This window comes from Girardinichthys multiradiatus, chromosome 12 (genome assembly GCF_021462225.1).
Source record: "Girardinichthys multiradiatus isolate DD_20200921_A chromosome 12, DD_fGirMul_XY1, whole genome shotgun sequence".
Taxonomy (NCBI): domain Eukaryota; kingdom Metazoa; phylum Chordata; class Actinopteri; order Cyprinodontiformes; family Goodeidae; genus Girardinichthys; species Girardinichthys multiradiatus.
Genome location: NC_061805.1, coordinates 4,091,982 through 4,110,467, shown reverse-complemented (window position 1 = coordinate 4,110,467; position 18,486 = coordinate 4,091,982). Strand labels below are relative to the sequence as shown.

Sequence of the window (18,486 nt, the reverse complement as noted above, 5' to 3'; positions counted from 1 at the left end):
GCGGGTTCGAGGACTGCCACCGCGAAAGGCACCAACAACCTTGCGACCACAGCTCCAGTAAGCCACCTAGGCAATGGAGATGCAAAACATGGCCCACTCAGACTCAATGTCCCCCACCTCCCCCAGAACGTGTTTGAAGTTCTCCCGGAGATGGGAGTTGAAGCTCCGCTTCTCGGGAGACTCTGGCAGGCGTTCCCAGCGGACCCTCAAGATTCGTTTGCCTCTGCCAGCTCTGACCGGCAACCTCCCCCACCATCGGAGACAGCTCACCACCAGGTAGTGGACAGTGGAAAGCTCCGCTCCCCTCTTCACTCAAGTGTCCAAGACATGTGGCCGCAGATCAGATGACACAACAACAAAGTCGATCATTGAACTGCGGCTAGGGTGTCCTGCTGCCAAGAGCACATATGGACACCCTTATGCTTGAACACAGTGTTAGTTATGGGCAATCCATGATGAGCACATAAGTCCAATAACAAAACACCACAGGGGTTCAGAACAGGAGGGCCATTCCTCCCAACCACACCCCTCCAGGTCTCACTATCATTGCCAACGTGAGCGTTGAAGTCCCCCAGCAGAACAAGGGAGTCCCCTGGAGGGGCACTCCCCAACACGCCCCTCCAAGGACTCCAAAAAGGGTGGGTAGTCTGAACTGCCGCTTGGTGAATAAGCACAAACAACAGTCAGAACCCGTCCCCCGCATATAGGTGTAGGGAGGCTACCCTCTTGTTCACCAGGACGAACCCCAACGTACAGGCGCCCAAGATGGGGGGCAACAAGTATGCCCACCCCAGCTCGGCGCCTCTCACCAGGGGCAACTCCAGAGTGGAAGAGAGTCCATCCCCTCTCAAGGAGACTGGTACCAGAGCCCGAGCTGTGTGTCGAGGTGAGTCCGACTATATCTAGCCGGAACCTCTCTACCTCACACATCAACTTAGGCTCCTTCCCCACCAGAGGAGAGGTGACATTCCACGTCCTAACAGCCAGCTTCTGCAGCCGAGGATGAGACCGCCAATGTCTCCGCCCAGCCCCTTTGGCCCCTCCCATGGGTGTTGAGCCCATCGGAATGGGGACGCATGTTTCCTCTTCGGGCTGTGCCCGGCTGGGCTCCAAGGGTGAAAGCCAGGTGCTCGCCAGCTTGCCCCACCTCCAGGCCTGGCTCCAGAGTGGGGCCCCAGTGACCCACCTCTGGGCGAGGGAACACTGTTTCCATCTATGGTAATCATCATAAGGGGTCTGTGGGCTGCACTGTGTCTGATCCCTCACCTAGTACCAGTTTGGCTTGGGTGACCCTACCAGGGGCATAAACCCCCTGACAACACCTGACAACATAGCTCCTAGGATCATTGGGACACTCAAACCCCTCCACCATGGTAAGGCTGCAGCCCATGTTTGTTATGTAATAATGTTAATGTCAATGGGTTGTGCTAATGACTGTAGTTCACATTAGAAAAAAAAGATTTGTACATTTAATGCCCCCATTCCACACAGGCCACAAATAAAACGAATTTCAGGGTTTTGTGCTGTTCAAAATGTTGGTGCCAAAATCCCAAATCCAAAACATCGCAGTTAATTCTTGTTTCATTCTTAGTTAGCAGAACCAATTCCTACTTGATTCGTAGGCACCTCTGTGTATTCTTAACTGAATGTTGGGTTTATGAAGCATAGTCTTGACCTCTCAGGCCCACTGTATCCCCCAAAACTGACCAAATCTCCCTGCTGCCCTTAGAAAAAAAAAAATATAATAAATAATAAAGAAAATAATAAATAGAAACAAATACAAAACAAACAAACAAAAAATACTTTTTTTTTTGCAATACATAAGAAACATAAAAGAGTGAAATAAAAAATGTTTCATTTAGTTTCTTATTACATTTTATATGCAAAAACCGTCACTTCACTAAAAACTTTTCAACTTTTAAATATTATATATCATATAAAATATAATTCACATAACTTTGACTCCTGCAATCTATTATACTTTTTATTATATCTTGATGGAAAATCTGTCAAATTGTCAAGAATAGTAAGGAATTCAAATTTAATAATACCTAATTCTTAGATGAATTCGGGATATTGTTATTTGATTCCTAACGTTAGTGCTGTATTCTTAATAGATTCTTGTAAATCATATTGAATTCTTGACAATATTCATGTGAATCAAGTCGAATCTCACGAATTATCTTTGTCTATGATACCTGTGCCTTAACTAAATCTTGGGATGTCACAATTTGAATCAGAAAATATGCTAAATTCCTCATGAATACTAAAATTGAGCAAGTTTTGGCGTTTCGTGTTATTTGTAGTCTGTATGGAAGACAGGTTTAAAACTCCAGTGGAGCCACTTTTAGATGTGTTTCAGTCTCTGGTCCAAATCATTTGAATCCAATAGTAATGGTAATTAGCAGGACTCATCAGAACTTGACTGCATGCTGAGGAGGTAACTCAGCCATTTACTTCCAGTTTGACACCTTTATTAAAATTTAACATTAGCCTTTTTTCCTATTATGTAGTTAGCACTGATTAGTGCAAGCTATGTTTAACATAACACAATTGGTCATAAAATCAAAAGAGACAAACATTTTATACAGTGTAATTAATTAAGAGGTTTGTTAAAACTAATGTTTTGACAATAGGAGTCTTACTAAACATGGGCTTGTGAGGCTGCTTTTTAAATTTATTTATTCATTTAATGTTTTTTTGTTTAATCTGATTCCATTGGACCCAAATATTACTTGTTCAGTAATCCAGGTTACAGATTTGATAGTAAACCCACTCACTGGTAGCAATCACAACAGATATTAGTCCCTTTTTGTGTTGAAACCCTAACTCAGCATGCTGGGTCAAACCCACAAGCCTTGCTATGTTTTAGTACATCAACAAAGATCCGTCCATATGTGACCTAGGAATGGGTTAGCAAAATAACCCCAAGTCTGTTGTTTGTAACCAGTTTTCAGGGTGTACATCGAAAGGAGTTTGGTGTTAACAACTTCTAATACCAAACAACGTGACAAAAATAGTTTGCAAGCAGAACGTTGTGGGTTTGGTTCCAGCTTCTTCCTGCCATGTGTCGATGTGTTACCTATGGTAAGGCAGATAACTCCAAGTTCCTACCGATCTGAATATCGGTGTATGGCTGTGTGGGTATTTGTGAGCATGATTAGGGGAATGTGACTGTAGAGTCAAGTGCTTTGAGTGGTCAGTATTACTAAAAAAAGTGCTAAATAAATTCCTTCCATTTACCATTTAAAAGTGCAAATGCAGTGCAACTATAATGAGAATTGTAGAGCGAACAGTGCAGTGCGTAAGACACTAACTTGATTTTTTGTATCTTCTGTACAGAAGTAGCACAACAACTCCAAGGACAGAGACAGTCGTCACAGCTCCAACTAGCACAAAGATCCACTGGAAAGAAAACAACAAATGCTTCTTTGGTCAGACAGAAAATACAGTTCAAACAATCTCACTGAGGACCAAAACTGTTTCTCTGTTACCAATATTTATTCATTATGTTGATCCAGGAGGGTATTCATAGCTCTGCAAACTTCCCAATGTTAAATATTTCATTTTAACAGAAAACTGCAAGCCACATTGTCAAATGATTATGATGTGCAGGTCTCACTGCTCACCAAACTGGGTTCTGTCCGTTCCTCCACAAACTGCTTCACCTTGGCTTTGATCTCACTGGTGAATGGACCCAGGTTCTAAAATATTCAGCACAGGAACAAACCCAGTGGATGAAATGGACTGAACCTGAAACAGGCTGAGTCTGACAGCACTGAAAGACTATAGCAACTCATATTTAGTTTATAAAGTTTTTATAATGCCACCTCAGTAAATACCAAGTTATCCAAACAGCCTATCTTGACAGACTTTTTAAAATAGTAAACTATCATAAACAGGCAAAACATTTTTCTTTGACTGGAAAAATAAACAGAAAGCTTCTTAAAACTTAGAATTCCAACTCGGAAACTTGGAGTTTTCTGACCAACTCTGTACCCAAACTCCAATATGGCTGCTTCCAATATGTTGAGAGCAGCAGAGAAACAGTTTATTCGCACTTCTGACTTTCTCACACACACACACAGTATTATACAATGTTCTTTAGTGAACATGTTGCTATGGTATTTTCTCCCCCACTCTGGAGCCACAATGCAGACAAATACAATTCGAGCAGCTAATGTATTTAGCCTGGTCAATAAGCACATCAGTGAACAAAACCTACTGGGTCTGGAATGTGGAACCTGAACAGCTAGTTGGGTTTAATATCATTCACAGATCATTGTTTCAACTTCAGTTTCTGGGTCACGGTCACCCACCTCTGTCCGGCCTGGGAGATATTGACATTTTCTCCACTATAGAAGAATAAAATAAAATAGAATAGAATATCCTTTATTGACTTTGTAACATGTACAATGAAATTGAAAGAAGATATCTGGTATGTGCATAGAGCACTAAACACTTTGGGTAAAATAGAAAAATAGAAGCAGTTTATTAAAAAGATCAAATAAAAATATAAATGTATACTAACTGCATACAATATTGCATCTGCTTTACATTCTGGCTGCGTTGAGTTTAGCTATTACTGTTGGATAGAAAGTGTTGTTGAATCTGCTTGTCCTTGCTTTAATTGTAGTGTCTACCTGATGTTACGGGTTCAAACAGAGCGTGACCTGGGTCAGAAGTGTCCTTTATGATGTTTTGGGTCTTTCGGAGACAGCAAGAACTGTAAAGTTCTTCAGGTGTGGGAAGGCCAGCCAATGATGTGCTGTAAATTTCTTTTAAAACGTTTTTGGAGAAGCAAAGATCAACACCCTTGAACAACTCATCTTTTTGACTGTTGATCTCAGCAGTTTTACATCAAAGTTGGTTGCATGAATGGCTCACTGGATGAACCGCTTCTCTGCCCAACTACAATCTAAGGTGGTTGTAATGCCAAAATAATTTTGAAAATACTCTTTTTTTTTACTCATTTTCACATGTAGATTAAAGGTTTAATAAATTCCAAACAGTGTTTTAATAAAGGAAATATGAGTAGTGTAGAATAACTCAGTTCAAGTTTGACCAGTCTAAGGTGTCTCACCTGCTATCAGTCATATTTTCCTACATGGAAAATGCCCAACTCCGGGGATCATCCACTCACCACTGACTTGACATGCAGAAATGCATAGAAAACCTGCTGCAGGCACAACTCAGAGATATCCTCTGCTTAAAAAAACAAACGTCCTGCGCTCGGGATGCCCCCCAAGGTTGTGCCCCCCTGGGCAGCATGCCCATATCACGACCAGCCATTGATTACAAATAACTCATTCTTATTTAAATAATAATAAAATCTCCTCTGAGTACATATGGCAATGTTGAATATTTATGACCATGTTTTTCTGTCATCTGAACTTGTAACAACATCTAAAGTATAGAGAAGGGCCTTTTATAATAAAGAAATAGAGGTTGAGGAATATCATACCGGGTAAACACAGCTTTCCTCCTGAGCCTGGGGCCCCATGCCTGCCTGGGAAATTAAAAAACTGCAATAAAGCAATCTCTCAGTGGAAAATGACATTTAAATCCTGAAGATGTTAGCTGATGTAAGTCGACGACATGGAAACATGCTCCTCTGTTTCACTAAAGTGATTCTGGTTGAAAGATGATATACCCTGAGAGCCATCAAAGAGAACAACAAGGAGCAAATGCTCTGAGAAATCTGGGTTAAAGATCACCTCCATTTCTCAGGCTGACTCCGAACCGAACCTTGCCTCCTGGAGTTAAACACATCTCCCTGAAGGCTCCGGACCAAAGGTCCAAAGCTCCTACAGTGGGATACATAGATTAACGCAAGTTATTAGTCAATGTTCTCCTTTAGCTTGTTGTTTACTCGGTTCTTTCTTCTCCTGTCGTGTTTTGCTCTAAAGCCAGAAACTTCTGCTCAAGCTCGGTGACTTTGGCCAACACCAAACTAAGATATGACTTTTAGACACATCGAAGAAACCAAGCGAGAAGCTGAATTAAGTGGAGTTTATGTTTAGGCGACATTTCCAGGAGCTCTGGGAGTCATATGGCTGCTTGTCAGTCATAGTGAAGCGATGCGGTAGTTTCAACGTGTCTAACTCGCGCTTATGAATCACAACTACTTTTCAAAGACTTTTTCAGGTAAAAAAAATGGTAAATGTTTGAATATATTACCAGCAGTGTTATTAAAAGCAATGTCCACTACATTACACGCCGTCGACTCACATCAATAAACCAAGGAAATAAGGTGGGAGAAAAATAGACTGAATAACATAAAGGAAAATAATTTCCTAAAACGTCTGTTTCTGAAACACCAAAGCAAACCGTTTTCATACATACCTCGTTTAGTTCAAAGTTATTTTTATGCACGCCTTAGTGTATACGATTTTCTGGGACGGTACATAATTTCCTGCCAACCTTTCAAAATAAAATCATATTTGGTGGTACTAAAATACAAAAAGCTGTGATAAAAGTCCAATTCTAACAATTTTCAGATCATACATTATTTCGTTATCTACACGTGTGCTTAATGTCTTGCAATAAAATGTCCCGACACAGAATGGTGGGTTGAGTTAACCTAGCAACTTGTGTCATGTGAAAGGGCAAGGGATCTGTGACAGGATTTAGTTTTAACAAATTTCTACTTCCTGTAGATTAATCAGGTTCAGGTTTGACCACTTTAAGTCTTTTATATAATCCACTAGAGTCTTTTAAAACTGTGAAAAAAAACGTTTAGTTCAGGACCAAGTCAGAAGCTTTGACAAACATACCAACTTTAGAGATAGAAATACCAAAGACAGCTCTGTCATCAAAAGGAGTCAGCTAATTTGGTTTGGATATCTGGTTAGGACACCTCCATGCCACCTACCTTTGGATGTTTTCCAGACACATCTTACTATGTGGAGACTGAGAGGCAGACCCAGACCTCTGTTGAGGGACTATACAGGTCCTTCTCAAAAAATTTGCATATTGTGATAAAGTTCATTATTTTCTATAATGTAATGATGAAAATTTAACAATCATATATTTTAGATTCATTGCACACTAACTGAAATATTTCAGGTCTTTTATTGTCTTAATATGGATGATTTTGGCATACAGCTCATGAAAACCCAAAATTCCTATCTCACAAAATTAGCATATCATTAAAAAGGTCTCTAAACGAGCTATGAACCTAATCATCTGAATCAACGAGTTAACTCTAAACACCTGCAAAAGATTCCTGAGGCCTTTAAAACTCCCAGCCTGGTTCATCACTCAAAACCCCAATCATGGGTAAGACTGCCGACCTGACTGCTGTCCAGAAGGCCACTATTGACACCCTCAAGCAAGAGGGTAAGACACAGAAAGACATTTCTGAACGAATAGGCTGTTCCCAGAGTGCTGTATCAAGGCACCTCAGTGGGAAGTCTGTGGGAAGGAAAAAGTGTGGCTGAAAACGCTGCACAACGAGAAGAGGTGACCGGACCCTGAGGAAGATTGTGGAGAAGGGCCGATTCCAGACCTTGGGGGACCTTCGGAAGCAGTGGACTGAGTCTGGAGTAGAAACATCCAGAGCCACCGTGCACAGGCGTGTGCAGGAAATGGGGTACAGGTGCCGCATTCCCCAGGTCAAGCCACTTTTGAACCAGAAACAGCGGCAGAAGCGCCTGACCTGGGCTACAGAGAAGCAGCACTGGACTGTTGCTCAGTGGTCCAAAGTACTTTTTTCGGATGAAAGCAAATTCTGCATGTCATTCGGAAATCAAGGTGCCAGAGTCTGGAGGAAGACTGGGGAGAAGGAAATGCCAAAATGCCAGAAGTCCAGTGTCAAGTACCCACAGTCAGTGATGGTCTGGGTTGCCGTGTCAGCTGCTGGTGTTGGTCCACTGTTTTATCAAGGGCAGGGTCAATGCAGCTAGCTTTGGAAGTGCTTTGGAGCACTTCATGCTTCCATCTGCTAAAAAGCTTTATGGAGATGAAGATTTCATTTTTCAGCACGACCTGGCACCTGCTCACAGTGCCAAAACCACTGGTAAATGGTTTACTGACCATGGTATCACTGTGCTCAATTGGCCTGCCAACTCTCCTGACCTGAACCCCATAGAGAATCTGTGGGATATTGTGAAGAGAATGTTGAGAGACTCAAGACCCAACACTCTGGATGAGCTCAAGGCCGCTATTGAAGCATCCTGGGCCTCCATAAGACCTCAGCAGTGCCACAGGCTGATTGCCTCCACGCCACGCCGCATTGAAGCAGTCATTTCTGCAAAAGGATTCCCGACCAAGTATTGAGTGCATAACTGTACATGATTATTTGAAGGTTGACGTTTTTTGTATTAAAAACACTTTTTTCTTTTATTGGTGGGATGAAATATGCTAATTTTGTGAGATAGGAATTTTGGGTTTTCATGAGCTGTATGCCAAAATCATCCGTATTAAGACGATAAAAGACCTGAAATATTTCAGTTAGTGTGCAATGAATCTAAAATATATGAATGTTAAATTTTCATCATTACATTATAGAAAATAATTCACTTTATCACAATATGCTAATTTTTTGAGAAGGACCTGTAAATCCCTTCTGGTCTGGGATATATAGCAGGAGAGTGTTGGTAGAGAGAAGCAACTCTGGTTTTCCCTCCTAGACCATTGGAATACAATGGATGGATGGACAGACGGACGAATGGATGTGTATCAAGTAGAGGGGAAAGAGTGCCATGAATCAGTGTAAAAGTAACTTTTCTTACAGCTTGAATCCTTCAAGGCATGAAGTTCACTAATGAAAAACAATATTATTCATCAGTCGGGTTCTGTCTCATATTGATGGATCTTTGTCACACTCACATTTGTTTTTCAGTTCTACTATGAATGTTCTTTTGTGTTCAAATGTGGCAGTTTGCTTGCCATGTGTTCTGCCTGGAGTAACCTTTGATGATATGATTTGTAAATAATTGTTTCCATGCAAATATTCAGAAGGCAGTGGAGTAGTGCTGTTGTAGACCCCTACATCCTCTACACCTTCTAGGCTTTTAGAGCCCACTGGTCCAGGTTGTTCCTTGAGGATCGGAGCCCCTGTGACCTGAGAATGGGGGAAACCTTTACAGGGAGCAGGGGACACCTACAGATCCACTGCGAGTCTCCTGATGCTATAAGCTTTCTTGGAGCATACCAAAATGCAGTCAGCACACTGCTTGGTTTTTCAGGATGAATTAATACCCGCCATGAGATCAAAATTAGTGATTGTACAAATTTCCTCTCGGCAAACACTATGTATGCATGTATGTATGTATGTGTGTGTGTGCGTGCAACAGTGTACAATGACTGACTAAACATCTCTTATTCTTCATACCATATATAACAAAGGGATTTAGTTTGAAGAACATATGGGGCCCTGTCCCAATACCCACACTTGGCTATGTGCACAATATGGCGACCGCTAACTTCCGTTCAAAAGTTGTGAGGGCGGGAACTTCCGGGTAAACGTCCCTGCCATTCAGGTTGGAAAGAAATAGGTATGTCAATTGTCCATAGGAAAAAACAATGCTATCAGCGTGTGAGTGGATCATCGCTACACTGTTGTGTACCTCGATGTTCGTGTTCCTCACGCTATAATTCTAAAGTTAGCTTTCACAGCTTCCCTGCTGATAATGTAGCACGTCAGCAATGGCTAGCCAAAATCCGGAGGGATTACTTTAGTCCCACTAGAGACACACGGGTATGTAGCCGACATTTCTTACCCGAGGATCTGATAGATACACCGAGGGGGAGGAGATGGTTAAAAAGGGGTGCTATTCCCATTTTTTTTGAGTGGAACAACTACTCATTGCCTGAGAAATGGCTAGAATTGCGCCGCTCAAGGTGGCAGCAGGTTGGAGTAGCTCTGTTTCTTTTGATTCTGATTTATTCTTTTTTGGGAACTATTCCTCTTGTGGTGGATATAGTTGATTTTTTTTGGATGACTGTCCACTCCAGTGTCAGATGCTGTGCAGCTTGGAGGATTTTTCTTAGTACTTTCTATTTTTGGACATTTGTTATGATGCATTGCCATGGCAACGGGGTTGTTTCTTACAACTGGGAGCAGCTGATTAATATCTCAAAAGCTCAAATAATACTTCAGCTACAACCCCAAATCCCTGATGAGTTGAAAAGGAGACGCCGTGGATGCAGAGCAGGAGCTAAGAGAAGAGAGAGAAGGAAGAAGTTCAAACCATCTCTTCCGTCGATTTTGATGGGCAATGTGAGATCGTTGGGAAACAAGTTGGATGAACTCCAAGCCCTACAAAGGTCCCAGCCAGAGTACCGGGCATGCAGTATCATGTGTTTTACTGAGACATGGCTACAGAATCATATCCTCGACTCCAGCGTCTCTCTGCCGGGCGTTTTAACCATACGAGCAGACAGAGATTTAAAGAGGAGTGGCAAATGTAAAGGAGGTAGACTGGTACTTGTGAACAACAGATGGTGTAATCCAGGACATGTAACTGTGAAGTGTCATCTCTGCAGTCAGGATATTGAACGGTTGGCAGTAAGTTTTCGTCCATATTATTTACCCAGAGAGTTCATCAGTGTTATTTTGGCAATAATTTACGTTCCGCTGTTGTTGACACTGCATGTGATGCCATCAGCTCAGTTGTTGCTGAGCTACAGACACAAAACCCCAATGCTTTTGTGGCAATTTCTGGTGATTTTAACCATGCTTCACTCTCTGCTACACTTCCAACGTTTCAACAATTTGTCAGCTGCTCTACCAGAGAAAACAAAACATTGGATTTGTTTTATGCAAATGTCAAGGACTCATACATCTCTACAGCAAGATCTCCTCTAGGCAAATCAGATCACAATCTTGTTTTCCTCTGCTCGAAATATAAGCCCCTTGTTCAGAGGCAACCTGTAATAAAGAGGACTGTGAGAAAATGGTCACAGGAAGCTGAAGAAGCTCTGCAAAGTTGCTTTGAGGCTACAGACTGGGACGCACTGTAACAGCCACATGGAGAGGACATCAATGCCATGACTGAGTGTGTAACCGACTGAGTGTGGATAACATCATCCCCACCAGAACCGTGAGATGCTTCCCCAATAACAAACCTTGGATCACCAGTGACCTGAAGGACCTGCTTAACAAGAAAAAAAGAGCCTTCAGAGAGGGAGATAGAGAATTATTGAGGAGTTTACAGAAGCAACTTAAAGTCAAGATAAGAGACAGCAAGGAGGTGTACAAGAAGAAGCTGGAGAGCAAGCTCCAGCAAAACACTATCAGAGATGTGTGGACAGGGATGAAGAAGATCACAGGCTTCAAGCAGAAGGATGTCCAGACCGATGGAGGTCTGGACAGAGCCAATGAACTGAACACATTCTTCAATAGGTTCAATTCAGAAACAAGCTTCGCATCCTCCTCTCCTGCTCACAGCCAAACAGACATTCCACCTTCATTTGACCCACAGGACCCACAGCTGTCCAGTAACACCTCACATTTTTTATCTTCCACCTCAGCTCTAGACCCTTCTGCTTCTACATGTTTGCCTTCAACCATATCCGAAGATGCTGATACTTCCTTTGCTTCCCCCTTCCACCTGTGTGTCTCAAGAAGTCAGGTGAAGAGACAACTGGAAAGACTGAATAGGAATAAGGCTGCAGGTCCAGATCGTGTCAGCCCTAGAGTCCTGAAGGCCTGTGCAGAGCAGCTCTGTGGGATTCTGCAGCACCTCTTCAACCTTAGCCTGGCCCAGAAGAAGGTTCCGGTGTTGTGGAAGACCTCCTGTCTTGTTCCGGTACCAAAGAAAACTCACCCATCAGTCCTCCTGTTGCCCTGACATCTCACATCATGAAGGTCCTAGAGAGACTCCTGTTGGCCCACCTGAGTAAGCAAACAGTAAACCATGAGGACCCCCTTCAGTTTGCTTATCGCTGTGGAGTTGGAGTTGAAGATGCCATCATGCACCTGCTTCAACAAACCCACTGTCATCTGGACAAAGCCAGTAGCACTGTGAGGATCATGTTCTTTGATTTCTCCAGTGCATTTAATACAATCCAACCTGATTTGCTTTGTCAGAAACTCCAGAAGACTCAGGTGGAGGCCTCAACAATCTCCTGGATCAAAGACTACCTGACAAACAGACCACAGTTTGTGAGACTGAAGGGTTGTGAGTCTAACCAGGTAGTCAGCAGCACAAGAGCACCACAGGGGACTGTACTCTCACCATTCCTTTTCACTCTGTACACCTCAGACTTCCAGTACAAGACAGACTCCTGTAATCTGCAGAAATACTCGGATGATTCCTCAGTCGTGGGGTGGATCAGAGATGGTCAAGAAGATGAGTACAGGACGGTGGTGGACCGCATTGTGGCATGGTGTGGAAACAATCATCTCATTTTGAACGTGACTAAAACAAAGGAGATGATTGTAGATTTTAAGAGAAACAGGAATAAGTCAAAAACTACTTATATCATGGGAGAATAAGTGGAGGAGTATAAATACCTCGGTGTTCACCTAGACAACAGACTAGAGTGGAGATGCAACTGTGAAGCCATCTACAAGAAGGAACAGAGCAGACTGTACTTCTTGAGGAAGCTTAGGTCCTTCAGCGTTTGCAGCAAGATGCTGCATATCTTCTATAAGTCTGTTGTGGAGAGTGTGATCTCTTCTGCCATCATCTGCTGGGGAAGCAGCATCAGAGCCAGGGACTTAAAAAAAGCTCAACAAGCTGATAAAAAAAGGCTGGCTCTGTTCTGGGGACTCCTCTGGAGATCATTGTGGAAAGACGGATTCTTCATAAAATGAAAAACATTATGGAGAACTCTGAGCATCCTCTTCATACCCTGACACCCAAGTAGTGCCTGATTGCACTGAAATCTACTGCCAGACACCATCGGATGTCCTATTGCAGAGTGAGGTGTTTTCTGCATACAAGTCCCACTCTACACTCAAAGCCATGATCGGCATGGCAACTCATGGTGCCATCACATTCTGCCCTTTTTGCTGGATCCATGAGTGATCGTGAGATCTTCAAGCAATCAGGCATAATCAATGTATTAGAGCCAGACATGGCAATAATGGTTGACAAGGGCTTTCTAGTTGACAATCTGGCTCCCTGCAAAGTATATAGGCCAGCCTTCCTCTCAGGGAAAAATCAGATGTGCCCACACGATGTTCATGAGACATGCTTGGCTGAGGGTCCATGTAGAACGCTGCATCAGGAGAGTGAAGGAGAACAAACTTTTTGACCGCGTACTACCAGTGTCTGTGTGTGGGATCATTGATGAGCTCTTCAACATGGCTTGCTACCTGGTAAAATACCAGATTGGGCCCCTCGTGAAGGCATGGGAAAGTTAAAGCAGTAAATACAATGTCAACAGTTAAATTCTCAGATGTTTAATGAAAAGGTATAGATTTAGATGCGATGGCAAAAAGATAAATGTGGGTGTTGGTTAATTTTGTTTCTCAAACTGTTAAATAGGCTTCTTCAGGTGATATGTTCAATTAAAATACTTTGCAAAACTATGTTTCCATCCTTTCAATGAGAACATGCTGTGAAGACTTAGCATTTATATGCATATCAGTTTATTTTCTTTGATCTCTTTACATTTAAACTTGCATTTTGAATAAGAAATGTTTATAAGAGCTTTTCAAAACATTGGCTCTTTAAAACTCCAAACACTTCTCAATTAACAAGTGGGAAACAGTTGAAAAGAGTACCATTAATAAAATACTGTTGGAACAAAACAATTCATGGGATGATTGATGTTGATGCAATGGCGGTGGAGGAGGGGCATCTACGTGCTGATACAAAATAATCAATGTACTGGAAAAGTAAACATGAAAGAAGAAATGATCAACCTTTTCTCTGATTGTCTGACACACACTAAGGTCCCTATAAATACGTTGGACAAGAATGTCATCCTCTGCATAGACTACAAAATCACACCACTCCATGCCTGTGATTAGGAGCTGCCCCTGCACCTGCCAGTAGTAACAGTGACTTGACAAAAGTTTCATTGTGCCATTACATTTTCTTAAGTACTTACAATCAACATAACTTTTAGCATTGGGAAATTTGATCTCCAATAAACCATGGAGCATCGGGATGAATGACAAAGCCGCAAGGCCAATAGTTGGTGTTCTTGATTCTGGTGTATTGTTGAATAGCCAATGGTTCTAGTACAAGACCTCTCTTCATAGCTGCCATGGCTGCTATTCCCTTCTTGATTCGCTGCGCTAAACTCAGAGCAGAACTGGACCCTTTTACATGACACACTTCCCGGAACCGAGAGGAAGTTATTCGGGGTTTCCTGACATTATGCCATTCAGCTGTTGTGCTCTGCTCCCTGGTGGCAATTTCAATTTGTCGGTACTGTTCCAGCGTTGTTGCAAGACACTCCAGTTCTAGTTGCTGCTGGTGGGTGCAGACAAACTGGACAGAGGTGGGCTCAAGGTGGTAGTTGTCCAACGGCGGTGGAGGAGGAGCATCCACGTGGCGAGTGATAATTCGGCTGACTGGTAGTGGATGCTGGAAAGCGATAGGACTGCCTTCCTGGACTTTTCCAAAGGCTGAGTCAACTAATGGGACATCAGCACTGATGGCCATGGTGGTAATCAGAGGAGCAAGGTCTGCTGCAAAGTCCTGGTAAACCTCTGCCACTCTGAGGACATCAGGTTCCGGCATGTCTCCCCGCACTACCTTATAACTTTTGCTCCTTTAAAAAAAGCAAGGCACCCTATTAACAATTTTGCTTCAAGGAATTGTACATTTTTAAGCAACTACATAATTGAGTACATTGACAAGAATTACCTTACTCCATTTCCAACTGTGCGCTGTTTTGGTCTTGCAGAGACAAAAACCATGTACACGTCCTGGTTTCACACCCTGTAAAACAATAAAAAGAAATTATACCAGAAAAAATTATAACAATAGCGACACCAAATATAGAACTGTATGGTATGTAATATCAAGATCACACTTACCATGGTCCTTGGTTTGTGCCAGCTCTGTTCCTATTCAGTACAGCTTAGTATAGGCGGCACAGCAGTCAAATTCAGAGCAGAGTAGTGTGCGGTCTGGTACAGTAGTGCAACACTGTGATTGCACAACACAGTACCAGCTGCACAGGAACACTCCACTTCGGCGATTTGTACAGGATAGCAGTCTTCAAACTTCATCTAAACACAAAATAAAAAGTCAGCAAAAACTATAAAGGTATTACTTGGTAATTTTAGAACAAAATACAAGATTTCAGAGTGTTGGCTGTTTTTTGTGAACTTAATTGTATTTTGATTTGTACTCTGGGTTTACATTTGCTATTCCAAACTGTATTTTTAGCAAAGTGCAATTTTGATTATTTATGAGTGTCATTGCACATTAAATGAGTAATAATAATTATGTGATAAGGAAAAAACGTTGTTCAGAGTATCGTTTCCCTGGGGCCCTAATATATCTGTGACTCAAATAAACTGCACACGTTATAAACTATTATAATCTGTTTGCCAACCAAACACGGAAGAAAACAACAGCGATCACTCTTACAGGAACCTGTTCAGTCTATAAAAAGAAAAATAGACAAAAGCAGAAAGAACTGGCCATTGCATTAACAATTTGAAATGAGGTTGAACTTATAGCAAAACAAAGAACTGAAGCCATTAGACACTAGCTTATGGGGTTCTCATGCAAGCTAACGCTAAAGCCAAAGCTAGATGTATGCACCTAATCAATCACTTTTCCAAACAGCTAGAAATGCTTACTACTTAACTTACACATCAGTGACATAAGAACCCCAAATTGTACTCTTGTTTTCGTGGAACAGACAACATTTCTTGTTATTATTTCACCCTACTCTTGAGTTCATGAGGCTTATCGTTCTTTCGCATGGATCTGTAACAGACCGCCCTGATGCTCACTCTCCCTGATGAGTCTTTGTTGGACACTGTGGTTAAGACAATAAAACAGGGTAACAGGGTAGAAATCTGAAACTACGACTTTGAGGTTAGGTTAAAACAGACTTCATATAATTGCAGAAAGCGATAACGCATTAGTTTTAAAGTAGAAAGAAAGTTGTAAAGTAGATACGACCTAAAGCTAGTTAGCTGAACAGTGACTGAATGTGTTTAACGCTTACCTTCACAGTTGTCAATGTAATTCGACACGTAAAACTTGAAGCCCTTTTCTTTTTTGCAACGTGGCGCTGATGATAAGGCTCGAATCAAGCGGAGAACATCGTTGACTGAAACTTTTGGGAGGTCCTGAAGGCAGCGGGTGTAGTACAGCGCCATTGCTTTAGGTGGTGAACAACCGAACAAGAAGTACTCGCCCTCACAACTTCCGATTAGCGGAAGTTGTGCAGCCACATCATGCAACGAGCCACTTCCACCCTTGTGTCCCTGAATTGCGCGTTCCCGTTGATGGGTCCCGTCCCCTTTGTGCCCCACATCCGCCCTTCGGCGAAGCCCGCATCGAATCGGACTTCGCCGAAATATATTACCCACAATTCACTGCTGCAGATCACGTTCTGAGCAAAAACCAATCACAACCGTCAACGTAACCAGCCATCAAATCAGAATAATAAGAACTGCGTAAACTTTAGACAGCAAGCCGACAAATATATTTTTTTACTGGTTTTCCAGGCTCAACATTATAAGATACCACTGGGTTCAGAGTGAGTCTGGGCAGTCAGTACGTCATAACACTGAAGTTACCTTTCAAACAAACACTTGCGCGGCGAGAGTCTGGTGTGTAAGCCTCCGTCGCTTCCTGCACTTTCTTCTCCTCAAAACAATTGCTTGTTGCAGTTTTAAAATATGTTTTTTAGCAGCAAGACTGGGAAAACAGCGCTGGTTCCCGCCCTTTTTGATTTTGCAGTTACGGTGTAGAGGTGCAAGTCGATGACGTAATCCCTACTGTCCCAATTCTCCAATTTTGCACGCTTGTAACCTGCGCACTTCAACCCTTACATGCACTTGTACAAAGTACACACTTCATAGAGATGCGTAGGGTGTAGTGTGGGTATTGGGACAGGGCCATAGTTTCTGAAGTTCTTGCGCTACTGTTTTCTAGCTTTACTCGAGCTCTCCTCCAATTACTAACAGCTTGTGCCAGTATCTTGTGTTTTAATTGGTCAATATGCGTTTTAGTCAGCCAATCACCACGCACTGTATTTAGTAGCGACACATACTTGTTCCTATTAGCGGTGTGTTGAAGGTGAGCAGAGCTTTATGTTTTTTATTATGTGTCAATGCGACCGTTTTGCAGAAGGAAAGGCGGGTCTGACGCAGAGGTTTTTACATCAGTAGTTCAGAGACATTGAAGTATCTGATTTGCTTTGTCTTCATGTTGTATTGCTGCATAGCTAATGCTAACAGCTGTCCTCTCTGCATGTGTTCTCATGGTCCTGGAGGAAGAACCTGTGGGAACCATGGGGGTGCTGTCCACACTAATGAGGGGTCTGGTTCGAGGTGCGGACAGGATGTCTGAGTTCACCAGTAAGCGTGGCTCCAAGACTCATAACAAAGGCAGAGGCTCCCGGCCCGCGGGACTGAGGCTCTCCAGCAGAAAGTTCCTGTCCGTTCGGACCATGATTCCTGAGTTCGTGGTGCCCCATCTGGAGGGATTCAAGCTGAAACCGTACGTCTCATACCGGTCACCGAGGGGGACAGATCCTCCGCTGACAGCACAGAGTTTATTTGATCAGGTTGTAGCCCCTCAGATCAGAAAAGACTTTGAGGAGGGCACATTCAGCAGAGATCAGCTGGAGAAATATGGATTTGAACCCACACAAGAAGGGAAGCTGTTCAAGCTGTATCCTAAGAACTATGTGCGTTAATGACTGTGTTTGGCTTCAGGAACATCACGGATGGAACTGGAAATTTGTCATTTATTAGAAGTGTTGAAAAATCTGCAAATAAAGTTGATGAGCTACTCAGCACAAGGGTTAAGCCAGAATATCATTTATGTCAGAGTTAAATGTCCGTCCTAATATTGGAAAACACCTCTAAGCGTTTCAGAAACAACTGGTGGAGGATGTTTGTCACACATTTCCCTAGGAAAAACGTACCTGGAGTGACCCATTGTTGCATTAAACTGACTAGTCTGGCTTGGTAAAATAAAGCTAGATAAAACTCGTGTATTTAATGGCTCATTTACTGGTCAAAGTATTTAAAACGGACATTTCCTTGTGGCCTGTATTTCTAGAAGTGCACCTGTAAATGTCCAAATCTAAAACCTAAATGTGTAGTTGCAGACCTCAATGACCTGTTCAAGTAGGCTCCAACATGTGGCTCCAACTGGTCCCTTACCATCTTATTGTCACTGATTACTTATTTACTCTAAAAATGCTCAGTTTTAAACAGATTGAGCAAATATACTCATTGATCTTGTTAAAAATTAACCACTCAACTTGGAATTTCCCCCACTGAACAAATAGACTTAAAGCTGAATGTTTCAGGATGAGATTATGCCAGAATAAAATACTTTCTTTAAGGGTTGTTAAATAGCTTTATCAGGGGTGCTAACA

The 18,486-nt window shown here is 42.4% G+C and overlaps 3 protein-coding genes across 5 annotated transcripts in view; 1 reads left to right on the top strand and 2 right to left on the bottom strand.

Annotated features, from left to right (window-relative positions):
- pnpla7b (patatin-like phospholipase domain containing 7b) overlaps positions 1-6,317 on the bottom strand; it is a 55,402-nt gene extending 49,085 nt beyond the window's left edge. The window contains exons 1-4 of the mRNA XM_047381929.1: positions 5,718-6,317; positions 5,465-5,509; positions 3,630-3,704; positions 3,318-3,405 (exon numbers count right to left, since the gene is read on the bottom strand). Coding sequence (XP_047237885.1) covers positions 3,318-3,405; positions 3,630-3,704; positions 5,465-5,509; positions 5,718-5,723 — 214 coding nt within the window. The 5' untranslated portion in view covers positions 5,724-6,317. The remainder of the gene's footprint in view (positions 1-3,317; positions 3,406-3,629; positions 3,705-5,464; positions 5,510-5,717) is intronic.
- Positions 6,318-13,341: 7,024 nt separating this feature from the next.
- On the bottom strand, positions 13,342-16,474 carry LOC124877990. Of its 2 annotated transcripts, XM_047381697.1 has the most exons (5): positions 16,096-16,474; positions 15,814-15,903; positions 14,948-15,142; positions 14,775-14,849; positions 13,342-14,679 (listed from the first exon to the last, which is right to left on the bottom strand). In XM_047381697.1, the coding sequence occupies exons 4-5, from the start codon at positions 14,825-14,827 to the stop codon at positions 14,025-14,027; spliced, it is 708 nt and encodes a 235-aa protein (XP_047237653.1). In that variant the 5' UTR covers positions 14,828-14,849; positions 14,948-15,142; positions 15,814-15,903; positions 16,096-16,474; the 3' UTR covers positions 13,342-14,024. The 2 variants fall into 2 exon arrangements, with proteins under 2 accessions (XP_047237653.1, XP_047237652.1); XM_047381696.1 differs by lacking the exon at positions 15,814-15,903.
- Positions 16,475-17,014: 540 nt separating this feature from the next.
- On the top strand, positions 17,015-18,099 carry mrpl41 (mitochondrial ribosomal protein L41). 2 transcript variants are annotated; one of them, XM_047382200.1, is made up of 2 exons: positions 17,015-17,174; positions 17,371-18,099. In XM_047382200.1, exon 2 carries the CDS (start codon positions 17,389-17,391, stop codon positions 17,794-17,796), a length of 408 nt encoding a protein of 135 aa, XP_047238156.1. In that variant the 5' UTR covers positions 17,015-17,174; positions 17,371-17,388; the 3' UTR covers positions 17,797-18,099. The 2 variants fall into 2 exon arrangements, with proteins under 2 accessions (XP_047238156.1, XP_047238157.1); XM_047382201.1 differs by having other exon boundaries at positions 17,022-17,174; positions 17,375-18,099.
- Positions 18,100-18,486: the final 387 nt, after the last annotated feature.

Coding starts and splice junctions, on each gene's coding strand:
- LOC124877990 (XM_047381697.1), bottom strand. CDS start 14,827: ATGGTTTTTGTCTCTGCAAGACCAAAACAGCGCACAGTTGGAAATGGA. Junction 14,680..14,774: donor ACAGTTGGAAATGGAGTAAG/GTAATTCTTGTC, acceptor CTTTTTTTAAAG/GAGCAAAAGTTATAAGGTAG.
- mrpl41 (XM_047382200.1), top strand. CDS start 17,389: ATGGGGGTGCTGTCCACACTAATGAGGGGTCTGGTTCGAGGTGCGGAC.